Source organism: Melozone crissalis, unplaced genomic scaffold, assembly GCF_028551555.1.
Source record: "Melozone crissalis strain CALT ecotype California unplaced genomic scaffold, PUWL_Pcris_2 ptg000045l_1, whole genome shotgun sequence".
NCBI classification, from domain to species: Eukaryota; Metazoa; Chordata; class Aves; order Passeriformes; family Passerellidae; genus Melozone; species Melozone crissalis.
The window spans coordinates 27,082,003-27,097,986 of NW_026535823.1; the positions used below are offsets into that span (position 1 = coordinate 27,082,003).

Consider the following 15,984-nt stretch of genomic DNA (forward strand, 5'->3'; position numbering starts at 1 on the left):
CTGCTAGAGTGCACTTAATGAGATCATCCCTCTGACTCACCTGTAGGTTTGGTAACTGTTTCGGACTTTGATGCCTCCTTTTATGAAGCTGACCATATTCTCATCCTGTTGGAATGGAAACACAGCAGCAATATGAATTTGTAAGCATTATAAAGGGCTTTTGTCTTCTGAAGATTAATACACACCTGGTACATAACCAGCATGACACAGACAATACAAGCCTCTAAGATATAATTCATGCATTTAGGATTTCCTTTCTATATTAAAATACTTTTTATTCTGTTTAGACACAGGCATTTTATTTTAATGTTTTCTGTGATCAGTTTAGCCCTTTTCACCTTTGAACCATCTGAATTTGCATTAATGAACACAGGGACTCAGCTAATAGATGTCACTTAAGGTACATTTGTGGATCTCTCAAAAAAACAGCTTTCTCTCATTTGTACTTGAGTGTAGTTAGGATGTATCTGGAGCTGAGCCAGGAAATCTTCACCAGTACACTGCCTGTCCTCAAGAGTCTGCAGAACACAGGTTCATGTCTTAAGACTGAAGCAGGTCAGTAAAATCATGCAGGATATGCTCTTTCTGCTTTGAATATTCATACATATACATGAGATCCATACTAGGAAGATAACATGTTACATGATAAGCTATAACAAACTGAGAAATTACACCAAAGTATCTGGGGGGCCATTAGAGGGTCTTTATTTCATAACTTTTTGGAGGCACTTTCTTGCCTCACTTACATAATCAGTCACTCTGGTTTGTTTTGATGTCTGCTGTTACTTTAACTCAGAGAGTCTACATGTGTGTTTTAACAGAAGATATCACAGAAAAATCATAAGAGGGCACTGTGGAGAAAATAGCATGGATTAGATGAATTAATGAGATGTACTAAGGACAGCATATTGGGGGGTGCAGCACACCCAGCCATAAAGGTTCAGTTATATTTTCCTTTAAGTGGAAAATGGAACAAGGAAGGAATATGGCTTTAAAATGCTTACACTCAGAATGATACCAACAACAGGGATAGCCAATGTGAGAATTTTTCAGCCCTTGAAAAATGTTGAGACTACATTTCATGTGTTTTCACATGGTTTTGGTCATTTTTACTGAGCATCAAAACTAACCCACTTCAGTAGCTGAACCAAGTGCCTCTATTTAATTTTTCAAACTGGTTCATGTGTTCATGAAAAATTAAACACAGAAGAGAACAGGAAGCAAAGAGAGCTTTGCAAAAGAGGACAAGAAATTGGTTTTGTACTCTTAATTCTCATGTCTCTGTAAACATTTTCATAAACAGGTATCTGGGAAAAAAAGTGCTTAAAACCAAGAGACACTGCTTTAAAATGCTCCTTTTCTATAGACATAACAGAGAAGTTCTCCTTAACAGTGGAACTCTGGAAGTTCCTTCCATAGTTTTAGATCTCACTCAAAATGGCTACTACTCATCCCAAAGGAAAATGGAAACAGCTACACCTTGGTCATTTCAAAGTCCATCATCAGCACTCCAGAAACTGCTAGAAGCTCCCCTGATTATGGGTGTTGCTGTGAAGCAATAGTTTCTAGCAGAGGGCCTTAGCAGATGGCTGAAAAAGGTTACATGGTTCATAAACTGTAAGCAACATAAATCAGAGCCCACCTGGCAACTCCCAAACACTATAAAAGCACCACCTGCATTCCATTTCCTATCAGCACCCTTGAGCCAAGAAGCAGCAGCCTTTTTCTGACTGTAGCTTTTATTATCCCCTTGGTAGATGAAGAGGCCTACTTTCATACAGCAAGTACAGCCAAATCAAGAAAAAAAAAAATCAGTATTTCAACTGTGACTAACAATTAAAACTGCATGCTGGAGCCCTAGCAAGTACTGCTAATGTTGCTCCATCAAACAAATCAAGCTTCATTAGGACAGACAGATAAAACCCAAAGAAGAGGGAGAGCTCCCCTTTGTTAAAGAGTTAAAGACAGACAGCACTGTTAAGGAGAAAGCATGTGCGCAGCCTAATAGCTATGCAGAACATAATTGCTGCTCAAGAACAAACCAGTGAGAAAGCAGTCTTGGGGAAGGAAACACCAGCCAGACTCAAACAAAAGTCTTGCTTGTATTCCAGCACAACTTCAATGACCATCTCACCTTTTACTTTTTTTTAAATCTGATATCCCAACACGTGATTTAAAAATTGGTGCTTGCTGCAGTTACATTTCACACATCCAAAAGGGAGTGGGGAAAGGTGTCATAGGGCACTCAGCACTATATGTCTTGAGATAAGTATTTTTTAGTAATCATGAGGGAAAACTAAAAATTCTAATAGCCACCAGATAGCCCAGATAAAATCCAGACTTGATCTAGCTGAAAGATCCATTAGGTCAAACTATAGTCTTCTATCAGGCCATTTAAGAAAATAAACCTGTATGATATTTTTCCCCCCAAAAGCCATTCAGGAATCCATACCTGGAGGAATGTGAGTGCTGCTCTCTGAAGTAAACATTCAGCATAACAAATTTCTGCATGGATTTCCTCTAACATCACACAGAGAGAAGAAAACCAATCAATCAGTCAGAAAGTAATTAAAAACCACTTAGCCCATTAATGTAGGAATAAGATCACAGAGCTCAAACTGAGAAAAATATTTTCCACATTTGCTGTAGTGTTTCAGTTCTAGACTACTGATGTAACTCCAAACAGAAATGACATGCAGCTACAGAAACTTGGCAGAAATTTTTCTGGTGCTTTCCATAAATTCCTGGATCTAGAACCTTTACAGGCATTTCAATACTTCTTTCTAGATATTTCCTTACCCAGCAATTTTTGGGAGTGCTGAGTCAGAAAGCAACAAGACCAGTGATTTTGTATTGGTTACACAGCAATGGCCAAAACACTGACATTTGGTCTAGCAAATCCAGATCAGTGATTTTGTCAGTGAATTCACAATTTGCAAGCACATACTGAGTGAACAATTCTACAGGATTCAAGCTGCATAAATAAAAAAGGAAAACATTACCCATGTGAAATATGTTACCTTCAGTGAAGTGTTCAAGGCTTTGCCTATGCACAAGGTTGTTGATAGAATCAGCTACAGTAGATTTCTTCCTAAATCTGCAAAAAGTCAGTTTGGACATTCTGAAGAAGGAGCATCAAGAACACAGAACCATATCTTTCAGCCAGCCACCCCCACAGTCTCTAATGTGCCTCCAGTGCTCACCAGCCCTGTTATCTCACCACACACACAAACTTCAGCACAGTCCACAGAGAACTTAACTTAGCCAACGTGGTCCTCTGGGATCTGTCTCTTCCCCTTTATGCACAGAAATCTGTCTTGATGAAGGAGAGGGATAAGGGGGTGTTTTGATTTATTTTTTGTGTCTATAGGTGAATGTGGGTGCAAAAGTGGGAGCACAGTTGACTCAGACAGACAACTGCAGTACAAGCATCACCCATGGGAACATTCTGCAGTGTTTGAACATTGTAAACAACTTCCAGACACTGCAGAACCAGGACTACAGGTAAGACAAATCCTAACTGACAAGAAAAATCAGATATTGTGGTAAACTGAAGTTTTCAAGACTGGACTGCTGAACACCTTCATTTATGAGCTGTGATCCTCCTCTGAGCAGGAGGCTGGACTAGATGACCTCCTGATGCCCTTCCAACCTCAGTTTTCCTGTGATTTCTGTAAGGTTACATTTCCTTTTGTATCCAGTAGTCTTTCAAAACTTTCCCAAGAAGGAAGTATTTACTGATAGAATTGCTCCAGTCTTACCTTTGACAGGTGGCTTGAGCTTCCTTCATTGTGTTCCCTGCATTCAGTATGTCCTGAGGATCAAATGTCATCATAGCCTGCATCTCCAGTATGGTGGCATAGGTCAGGGCATGATACATGCTGTCTTTAGTTCTGCAAGAAAACACAAGGTGCAAAGCACAGCTGATTTGATTGTATTATTGCTTTTAAAAAGCAAATACAAACCCAATTCTAGAAATGCATCAGCCTCATGGGAACAAGGTCTAAATGAATTAGAAATCAAACACAAAGAACATGCAAAATAATCAAGAAACAGTAATAGATTGAGATTTGTACAAGAAATCGTGTCTACAGTTCTCCATACTCTGCTAAAATGTATCAATTCTGAGCTGAGGATAGGTATTTAACAAACATAAAGCACAGGAATTAACCACATGGCTCATCATTCAGAAACAATAGAATCATGGGGGGGTTGATTTTGGTGGGGTTTTTTTATTATCTAATGAATGCTACAACATATGACACAAATCCAGCTGATATTCTCATAAATTTGGGACAGTTACTCACTACAGGCTCAAGGAGATAAGTAACACAATACTACAACCATGGCCAAAATAGAATCTCCTTGAAACAGATCTTTTCACCAGAAGCATTAAATTCTGTATCAAAAAGTACAGCTTTTTTTTCCCTCTCCCCTTCTGCCAAACCTCCACCTCAATCTGTTCAACTCTAGGGTTTCAGACAGTGCCACGTTGGCAGAAAGGAAAAAACTTTAGCACCAGTGCAAGGAAAACAATTAATTCCTATGTGCAGCCATTGCTGGCACCTTTCCTCTGACAGGAAAGAGGGTTTATATATTGCACACATTTAGAGCATTCACCTGTGTCTGGTGTAATTCTCTGCAAGTGAATCAAAATATCTTCAGGCACAAAGGTCTAATAAGGACGACTTGAGAAATACGTTGAAGGGCGAGCTCAGATAAATTCCTGACACAGAAACTCTCTGCAGACCTTGCTAATCCACCCTGACAAATAGCACAACTTAAGACAAATATTGTTAAGGAGCAAGAATTGCTATTTCCATTGTTTACACTCTGGAACAGATCAGATAGCTCTGTGTGGCAGGGAATATTCAAAAATACTTGCAGTCAAACAAGGATATCCTTTCAAAATCTCCACCCTCAGCACACCTGCTCTCAATGTGTTTACTTCAGGTGCTTCTTCATTTTCTTTTTCTTTCAAGCAGAAAGGTGTGTGCCAACAATGTGCTCTTGACAAAGACAGGGCTGCATGAAGAGGAGTGCTTCTGCCAGCAGGATGAGAGAGGAGCTCCTTCCCTCTGCACAACACTGGTGAGGCCCCACCTGGAGTGCAGCTCTGGGCTCCTCAGGGCATGCACACACTCAGGAGCGGGGTGGGGAAGGTGGTTAAGGGACTGGAACATCTCTCCTGTGAGGAAAAGCCAGGAGAGCTGGGACTGTTCTGGAGAAGAGAAAGCTCAGGGGGCTCCTGTAATATCTAGAAATACCTGAGGGGAGGAAGCAGAGAGGACAGAGCCAGGCCCTTTTCACTGGTGCCCAGGAGCAGGATCAGAGGCAATGGGCACAACATGAAGCACAGGAGCCTCTGGCTGAACATCAGGAAACACCTTTTCACACCATCCAGAAAAGTTGTAAAGTCTGTATCCTTGGAGACATTCAAAATGGCCCTGCTTGAGTACATGACTTTTTGAGGTGCCTTCCAACCTCATCTCCTCTTATTCTGTCGGGTTTTTTAAGGAGAAAAGCCAGACTTTAAAGACACCTCAATTGATGTAATTTCTCACCCCAGAAATACACTTGCCTCCCTAAGTTTTGGTATCTGGACTGGACTGAAAGAAAATTTAATGGGTAATTTCAGATAATCCTACATTAATCAATAATCTAATAATTCACTGTGGTGACTTGGGCCTAGTGCTTCCCAACCCTCACAGTGATGACAAAGGGCTGATTTTTCCAACACACAGGGCACAGAGCAGGCTGCCTGCACTGAAGGAATTTGCAGTGCACATCTTTAAACTTCACTGCAGCCTGTGCTCTGTGGCTGTCCTCAATTCCTACTTGCCCTCACCATCTAAACCAATCTAGCAGAAAAGCTGTTTTGGGTAATATCCTGGTGCCATAAGTGCTATGAGACCCAGACTGTGCCACCATCCATCTCATTTGCAAGCTAAGAAGAATAGATAGATAATGGAGAAATTACTTTAAAATCCGATGGAGTTAAGACAGCTCTTTCTTGGCCTTGTAAATCATGATTCTTTCAGCAGACTGATAATGTAAAGTAGAAAAAAATGAACACACTAAAATGTCAGCCTGATGAAGTGTTTCTGTTCATTAGATTATTCATCAGCCTCACTGGGCACAGAAAAACACACTTCATCTTGTACTTACTAAACCAAAACCCTTCCAGAGGCTCAAATTCAAAGCACAGGGAAGTGAGTGAAATACCACCCTTTCAAAATTACAGAAATTTGCTTTCTAAAGCAAAGCAGATAAACATTAAATTCACTGCACTAAAAGGAAAATTGGTACTTTTCATGTACATGTGGTGAAGAGGGATTTCCCTCTCCAGTAATTTGTTTCTGAAACAAAACCACCCCTTCCCTAATCAATGGTTTCATCTATTTTACTTCTAATATTTAAAGGAGATAATAATTAATGTCTATCATTAGCAAACTGGTATTTAGCAACATTCAAATTTGTTCTTTTATTTCAGGGGTGGGGATGCTGGCAGAAATGCAATTTATCTATGCTATTTCTATTAACCATTCAATTAAAGTTGCCAGCTACATCCTGGAGTATTCCCAGGAGTTTTAAGGCCTGGGTTTCATATGGATGGTTACAGAATGAAACTTGTTATCTTTTTACTTTTCTTCTTTTGATTCCTCAGCAGCAATTTCCTCAGGACTTTGTTGGAGTTAACAAGCCTGTATGACATGAATGCAACTAATATTGTGATTAATGACTTATCCCAGTAGTTGTTATCACATGACTGAATAAGAGGATTATAAGTAATATCTTTAGGCAGTAATGGAGTTCTGCCACATGCCTCTTCTCCAGCTATGGTGCAATCATTGTCATCTTGCAGCACTGCCCTTTCTTGGAGCTGCTGGAGAACACTTTTATTCCTGCTTAAGTGAGAACAGTCACAGCTTTCCAGCTGAAGTATGAAAATCAAACATCTTGCCTTGGTTTGACCTCAGAATTAACCCAGGGCTATTAATCTTTTGTGAAAAACAGCACTCAAAATCTTTTCTGCAGATCCTTTAAAGTAATTCAGCAGACAGGACATGCATTCCTAAGTTACAGAAACCTCAGATTCAAATCCATATTTTGATTTAGTATCAAGGTGCTTCCAACACTTAAAACAAATCCAACAGGACAGAGTGAGACAGACTCTGCACAGACCAGTCAAGAGTCTGCTCATCCAGGAGGGCTCAAGAGTGAGAGATCAATGCCCAAATCAAACCTGCATCAGGAGAATGTGGTCACAAGGGCCCAAAGGCTTTCCTCATCTTTGATTCCAGGTTCCACCAATGTCTGAACATCCCACCAGACCATGGCACAGGCTTTCACAGAAATGCTCACATTGATGAACCAACATTTCTGGTTAAAACCCTTTTCCTGCAGGACTCTTCAGTAGCAATAAGTTAACAACCAGCAAGGACCTCTCCAGTCAGCCACCACCACAGCTCCTTCGTTAGCACAAACCACCAGGATGGGCCAAGACAAAAAGCTGTGCTTCAGCAAGAGAATCCCTGAGCCTTTTTAATCAAAGTTCATAAGCTGCTAAGTTCTTCCAGCAAAGAGAAGAAACCAACAATATAGTTAGGTTTTGCTTGCAATTAATTTACTTACAAAGACTATAAAAGTTGTTCTTCCAGATCTCAAGTATAAAATAATAAACTCCCTAGAAATAACAACCTTGTTCTTGTTCATGACATTCCTTACAATAAATAGCTAACCCAAGCTTTGAGCAACATAATTATCCATTCACTGCCTAGAGCTTCACTCTGCCTGGGTGTGCTTCCCCCTGTTCTTTCACCACTCTCCACATGACAACCACACCTGATCTTTGGGAGATCAGCTCCCAGGGAAAGCTTTCAAAGCACAGTCATTCTAGAATTAATATTCCACCAAACAACACCAAGTGCTTTTTGGAGTCTATTTTCAGAATAAAGTCAACTGCCTGGAACGAATCACGGTCTTATTATTACTTTAGTATTGCAAGCAGCAACACATGTGGTGTGCCTCATCCAATGGTCCAGATAATTCTGTCACAAATTTATCTTATTTACCACTCTCCCAATGGATCTGCTATCACCAAACCATCAGGTGATTATGCAATGTTTTCCTTCAGGATAATTATCAAAATATTAAGCATTTGTCTTGGGAAGGGAAGGAGACATCTCACCAGAATCAACCCTTAATTTATTATTGTCTGTTTGCAATTACATGAGGGCTAAAATCCAATCAGCATTTAATGGATTTACTGCATGGCTCAGGGCTGAGAAGGAATATGAGATCCTTTCCCCCTGCTCCAGTGATTGGACAGTTTCAGTGTTATGCATGTTAACACATTACATATTGAAAATCACTGCTGTGCTTGGTGACTGAACTTTGGGAACTTCTTAAGAGTTTTTGGATGCAGTGTGAGTACCCCATATAAAAGAGAAATTTAATTAAACTTCCTGCAGAAAGCACGACATAATCAGAACCCACTATTGTACAATGGTTGTTAATAATAATGAAAACTGACTCTAAAAGCTAAAAGGTAGTTCAGGAAACAAGAAAAGTTACATAACATGAGGCAAAAACACCAGATGTATTTTTTCTATGAAATGAGATCTCTTCTTTATAATGGATTTGTTTTTCTTTGTGATGGATTTGCTTTTCTAACAGGAAAAAAAGAGCTTTACCTCAACACAAGTCTAGACACCATCCTCAGATATTTATTTTTAAGCTGCTAGGAAAGCTCTTCTGATTTTAAGCCTCTCACATTGTGCCAAATCTGTTGTCAGTTTCACATGGTACAAATTAGTTGAAAATACACTTATTGTGGAAGTCAAATGTGAGTAATTTAGTGAATCTGCATTAACATAATACAGAGCAGAGTATCTCCTACACCAGAAGCATTAGAGCCACAAAAATCTAAGATACTAAATTTTCCACAAGCATGTAAAAACTGAGAAGCATTTCTCTAAGCACTGATAGTATGTTTATGGACTTTGAAAACTAATTTCAAATCTCAGCACACCAAAAGGGAACAGTGAGGAACTGGTGGCTCAGAAAGAAAATACTCAGGACTACCCCATGTGCCCACTCTACAACTCTTCTCATTCCTAAAGAGATGGAGTGTGTCCATAATGGATTTCATCTGTGGGGAAATTCACCATCCTGTTTCTTCACTGCACTCACAAAGATCATAAGTCTCTATTTCCCTCAGTGCCAAAGGCAACAGGAATAAGGGCCTCCTCATAACAACAGGCTGAAATGAAAAATTAGTTTCAAAATGGTTTTGCAGTGAGGAACAGAGTCAGGTACAAAAAGAGAATCAGCTCATGAAATATGTTCTGCAGAGCCCAACAAAAGCTGAATGAAAACCATATGCAACAGAAGAAAAATGGATTTACAGAAAAAAGCAATCCATAGCCTCACTAGCTTTTGCAGTGTTTTGGAAACCTGCTGCAATAAAATATTCCCTTATTTTATGCTAAGCACTGAGTGAGCCTTCCCAGATGGGCACAGGGGCTTTACTGTCAGGATTTAATGAAAATACAGTTATTCTTCTTACCATTTTTATTATATCTTCTGATGATATATATAAACGCTAAACGACTTTGCTGTGAATAAACCCAGCATTACTTAAACAGCTGATGCTACAATTTATCATTAATCTCTTTCCCAGAGTGTACTTACATGGCTAAACTACAGATTCTGGCATCAAATCTGAGGCTGATACCTCAGCAAAGGAGATATGCAGCATTCATTGTAGATACCCCTGGTGTATATCAAATTCACACTATGAATTTTACTTCTTTCATATTCCAGTGTCCTGAAAGAAGGCATGATGCAATTTGCTGGTGGCTCAAAAATAAATGGAGCAAATTGGGTGGGTGGGGGAGAAATTTAAATTAACCACAGACTTCAGCAAGCCAAGAACACAGGTAACTTCAGGACAGGGTATGACAGATCACAGACATTGTAAAGACACAACAATTTTTAGGAACTATTTCATGACCTCATTGCTTGCAGCTGGGCCACTCATTACAAGTTGGGCTGCAACATAATTAGGAAACAGAGTGCATGACCACAACACTGAATTGCAAAATAAGCTGTGAGAAAGTTTCTGCAAATGGTTACAACAACAAAGAAAGAGTTCATACCTAATGTTTCTCAAACCTTCAAGTGATGGTCAGTTGCTCATTTAGAGACATAACTATAATTATTCAGATTCTCACAGTGTGCAGAAACATATGGGAAAGAAGACAAAAATAAAATGTGACAGAAGATGGATTTTACTCTTCCAGGAGAAAGAATCTCACATACTGCATTACAGCTGAGGACATCAATTTTAGAAGACAAATAAGTGCTTTACACTTGTGTGAGTAAATAACAATATTTTATTTACTCACATGAGTGTAGAGCACTTATCAGTCTTCCCCAAAACTTAACACATTAACTTACCCCTCCCTTCTGAACCAAAACCCTAAAGACTTATCAACTATTAACAGAGGGCTAAACAGAACCAGCTGTCTGGTCAAAATCTCCTGAGAGATGGTGAAGAAAAGAAAAATAAACAGAGAAAAAGGAGGAAGTCTTATCAACTTACTTTGCTTGTAGAGAAGCCAAAGCTTCTGAGAACTTGTTGTTAAGAAATAAATCCAGAGCTGCCATACATTCACGCAGTGCCACGTTGAGGTCTGACGTGGATGACCTGCCAGAAGAGACAACAAGCTCAGCACAGCTGTTCTCCTACCAGTGCATTACTGCTGCACTTGAACCCCCCTTCCTCAAACCCAGATTTATTCCCTTGCATAACCTGCTATTTTATCTTTAGTGATTGCAAAAAGTGAAAGTGACTCCTATTATGTTTGTGGATTTGGGGTTTTGGAGGTTTTTTTTAACTATGCTTTCACCAAGTAACATGTGAAAGAGACTGAAGTTTTTTTCAGAAAAAAACCCAAAACAAACTGCACATACTTTATGGTAAGAACCTGGACATGCTGAATTTGCCATGTGGGAGCTCAGCAATTTGATGAGCTCAGGTAGCAGGAACACAGAAGCACTGGGTGACAATGCACATCTCACTGTAAGGCTGCAAGACTCCAGCTGGTGACATCATGATCATGTTATCACTTTAGGGATGAGACATTGTCAATCTGAATCAGAATATTACTCCAACTGCTGCTGGAACATCTGCCTTCATTCAGCTCATGCTGAGTGGTGCCTGAGCAACAAACCACTACAAACTCACAGGTGGGTTAACACTTCCCATTGTGGATCTTTGTGGGAACATCACTGTTTCTGAGAAGTGCCACTGCACTCAGAATAAACTACTGTGGTATCTCAAAGTTAGAAGACTCTCAGTGACTTACTCTGGCTGTATTTTTCTCCTTTACAACATTCAGATGTCAGCCTGACCTGTCACAAGGCTTCTCAGCTGGTCTTTAAATTATTGGCAAGAGGATAATACAGACCAGCTGAGTTAGTTTGGCCCAAGTTCATCACCACCAGAACTGCTGGACAAAAAAAAAATCCACAAAAGAAACAATAAAGCCTTGCACTAATGAAGTTAAGGTCACCTAGGCAGTGTTAGGACACTGAAACATCTGCATCTAATGATCAAAGAGCTCCACTGCACTAATATATTGTATACAAGCATGTACAAAACATCCTCCAACAAAATACAAACAAATCCTCACCATGTTCCTGATTCTGAACAGCTCTAACTAATGTGATCTATCTTGTGACTTAGAAACTGTGTTAGTTCCTTAAAAAGTAGCACAACACAGAATGCTGAAAGGAAAACCAGAAAGCAAAGTCCTGATAAGATCTTAAGGAGAAGGCAGGGGAGCACAGCACGAGCAGATAGCATCAGTAATAACCACCCACTGCAGCAGTGGTTTGATTTTGGTTTCACAAATAATGATTGCAAAGAAATAAAGAGTTTAATTATATATACAAAAAGCAGGACGTTAAATTTGAGAGAAACACTATGTGACGCTGTTCCTAGTGGCTTTGTCATCTCAACTTCAGCTCCACTGCAAATCCTTTTGCACCCAAGACACTCTGTGAGTGCTTTGCAAGCATTGATTAACCAAGTTTTGGCATCCGCCTCATACAAAATGCAATATCATGTCTGCCTCCTCTGAGCTATTCTGAGTCCTGCTTAATTATTAAAACTTGGTCAATTATTGCTTATTGTATTAAAACTCCTACCTTCCTGGTTTTAAATCTGTGTCCCTGAACCCAGTAATATATTTAACAATAAAGCATATCTTCACCTGTTTTAAAATATTTAGACTACTAGCATTTTACCTGGGTTTTTTGGTTTTTTTGTTTCTTGTCATGCAGCAGAATTACCCCATTCAATACAAATAAACCTTTTCAAAATGCTCCTTTGAAACAGAAAGATGACAAAGAATAAAACCACTGCTGAAGCTCAAAGCAGAAACAAGATACTATAATTATTGGCATCCTTTTTGGAATAACAATGCACACTGCTACCCACAGCAGCAGCAACACAAGCAGCACGTTTCCCTCATGCTCCAAGGAAACCTGCACAGGGTGCAGCTCCCAAGTCAAGGGCTTAAGACCTGGGTAAAATACACACCTCACATAAATGCTACGAACCATCACTTGTCCCTGCTAACAATAGGGCAGAAATGCTTTAAACTCGAGGGTGCTCAGCATTTTAGCAAACTGATTAGTCATGCTTCAGGGGGATGCAGATCCCTCCTGCTTCCAACAGCAGGACAGAACTGCCTCAAAGCCAAACGCAAAACGCAGCGTGCTGCTACTCACCTCTCTGCTGAGTGTCCTGCGTGTTCTGACATAGTCATTGCAAGCCCGCTCAGCTTTCGGGCTCCAGCACCGGCAGCGCTCGGTGCTCCTGAGCCGGCTGCGAGCGACAGCCCCGGGGGGAGCGCAGGGCAGCGCCTGCTGCGGCACCGCTCTGCGATTGGGCACTGCGGGCAACGGGAGCATCGCTAATCCACCGGCCACATCCTACAAACCTGCATAATCCACCGGCCACATCCTACAAACCCGGCCGTGCCACAGCCGGCTCATGAGCCACGGCATCCAAATGCAGCTGGATACCTCCAGTGTAGGAGGGGCTGGCGGCTGCCAGCCTATCTCTGATCTACAGACCTGTCTGGAACGAGCAGCAGCAGCATTGGCTACCTTTCCTCCTGTCCAGAGCAGGCAGAAGCCAAATCCCCTTGTAATTACAGCGCTGAAACAACGAGAATTACTGCATGTGGCAGTGGCCCACATCAGAAAGCTGCGAACCAGAACGGAGAGCCAAGCGAGAGCAGCTGACAGGCGGCACTCGGGCAGTAATTGCTGCGAATGTGAGAACCACGCAGGCGAGAGACACAAGCAAGCGCTTCTTCCCAGCAAGGATTCTCCACAAAACAGGCTCCGATCCAGCAGCCAAACTGCTGCTTCTCGTTAGTTCCTGTACCTTTGGGAGGAAGTGGGACTTTACACGCTCTTTGTAACAATCTCTCTTTAATGCCATGGAAAATGATGCGAGTTGGCACTAACAATTTAATCAGTGGAGTGAGTGCATCTGGCTGATTTTGCCCAAAATGCACCAGTGAATTCTCCTGAAATGCTTTGCTGGCACATCAGCTGTACCAGCCCCAGTGGAGTGAGTGCATCTGGCTGATTTTGCCCAAAATGCACCAGTGAATTCCCCTGAAGTGCTTTGCTGGCACATCAGCAGTACCAGCCCTGCACACAACTACAAGCAGCATTACCAGTCCTTCCACTCATTATGAGAGCTGGACTGTGGAAGTTGATCAGCCATGATCTACTTACATAAATTAGTTTCTCCAAGAGCATCTAATGGCAGAAATTATCTGTTTGCTAGATTACCCAAAGCAGTACCAATAATGAAGACATACCCTGCAGAAGGAAGACCCAAAAATGATAAACTAGCAAAGGACAATTCCAGGAAGACTCTCTGAATCCATTAACATACATGATTAAATCTCTTGCTGGTTTTATGGCATCCTGTACAGAAAAGCCTGTGCTGCATTTGGTACAAAAATTACTGTAATAGATCCACAGGCTGTCCCAATAATGACTCGATTACATGTTCCTAACAGCATTGTGTACCTGGGCCACAGCAGGAGATAAAAGATATTTACTGTTTTTTTTGCCCTAGTTGGCAATAACTACTGGTTGCAACCTAAAATTAACTGGCTGGTTCCGTGGCAGGATCATGGGCTACTCTGAAAAGGTTTTTCATCATTCTCATTAGCTGTTTGTACAATTTCTAATTAATACTGTATTCTCCAAATAGTCCTTAAAGCCCTGTATGGTGAAGGGTCTCGCTATATCTGCCAAGTTCTTCAAGACTTGATTTGGCAGGTTTTTATTTGAATACCACTGCTCAAGAAACAACTGTATGCTCAGACAACCTTCAGTATGCAACCTTCACCCTCCCCCATATACGTATGCTTTTTTTTTAAGAAAACAACTGTAAAACACCTCAGATCTGAAATATTTCCACATTTAGGCCATTTCCTGGCTGGTTTTACAAGGTTCTTTCCTTTCTCGCTTTTGGGCAGCAGGTTTTGCAAGGACAGTCATATGGTTCTTCTTGCGGTTTTGTTATTCATGAAATCGTTGTTCTCTACCCCAGGGAGCACGAGTGGGGTTGTTTCACAAATCACAACCACAGCATATCCTGGGAGTTGCAGCAAGAGCTGCTCTCCTTACTCTGCTGCATCCCCACTGTCTCTAGCTGGAAACAGTTCCTTGGAATATCCCAGGCAATGCCCCTTTTAATTAAGCACCAGATCCCTTCTATGTCAACAGCAGTACCAAACAAAATGAATAAGCAAAAATAAGCAAAACTAAAATCTGGAATACTAATGAACAGTAAAGCATCTTCCAAAAAAAAAAAAATGTTTTCCATTGCCACAAGGAAAGAGACACGCGATTTTTGAGCATGGGAGTTACCATATTTATGCATAATTTTATTTCACTGTCTGCATGATGTTGGCTGGTTTCTTACTATGAGTTTGCAGTGCATAAGCTTTGTGATTTGTCACTGGGTTTACAGACTTCTTCAATAAAAAAAGCATCTTGAACCTTTTACTGTGCAAAATTCTAAAATACTCAGCCTCAGTAATTATCAGAACTTTACAAAGAAAGGTAAGTCTGAGGTTTGTGCCTTTGTAGTAATGCTTTTAATAGTAATTCAAGAGCTCCTTCAGTACTGTGAAACATTAAAAGCAAGTTAAATCAGTCATATCCTAAAATATGGATGCATTTCTCCGCCAAATCTACCTTATCTGCATAAGTCAGCTGCGGTTGCGTGCATGGGTAACTTCATTTGGAGGAGGAGAATAAAACACAAAGAATCAAACACCATTTAAGCTTCACCAGGGCTAACACTTCAATCAGTCACAGATGTGGGAGCCTCCCAAAGCACATTTCAAAGGCCTCAGTTTCAGTGTTAATGAAACTTCCCTGTCTGAGCATCCAGGAGCCACTGGCAGTCACAGTGAGCTCCTGGATGGGGCCAAAGCCCCTTCACAGCTGCACATCCCACACTCACAGTGAGACAGGCTCCACCTCAAATTTGCTATAACAGAGTCTCAGATGTCCCAGTCCTTAAATTTATTTCATCTTGGTGCAATAACAAAATAACAGCTTGAGCTGGTGCCTCCAAGGAGGGACTCTGAACAAAGGAACCCCCAGGCTTTTATCCCCTCACAGTCTAAACAGGGAAAAGGCTGGGGGTCTTCATTCCCTGCTGTGTCCCCAAGAGTTCCTCCCTGTGCCCTTTTCGTGCAAAGGCTCAGCAGTTCACATCCCATGGCACCACCACTGACACCAGGATGTCCTTCCCACTGCCTCTTTTCAAAAGATACAGAAACATGGAAATTCTTCTTGCCATGACACCATTTTCTGTTCTCCTAGTGCTGGATAATCACAGGGACATCGGGAGATACCTGGGGTTAC

General features: G+C 41.0%; 1 protein-coding gene across 1 annotated transcript in view; it reads right to left on the reverse strand.

Annotated features, from left to right (window-relative positions):
- The window catches only part of TTC39A (tetratricopeptide repeat domain 39A), a 45,210-nt gene that overhangs the window by 24,340 nt on the left and 4,886 nt on the right, over positions 1-15,984 (reverse strand). The window contains exons 2-6 of the mRNA XM_054285869.1: positions 10,610-10,714; positions 3,762-3,893; positions 3,021-3,097; positions 2,453-2,520; positions 41-105 (exon numbers count right to left, since the gene is read on the reverse strand). Of these exons, the coding sequence (XP_054141844.1) occupies positions 41-105; positions 2,453-2,520; positions 3,021-3,097; positions 3,762-3,893; positions 10,610-10,714 (447 nt within the window). The remainder of the gene's footprint in view (positions 1-40; positions 106-2,452; positions 2,521-3,020; positions 3,098-3,761; positions 3,894-10,609; positions 10,715-15,984) is intronic.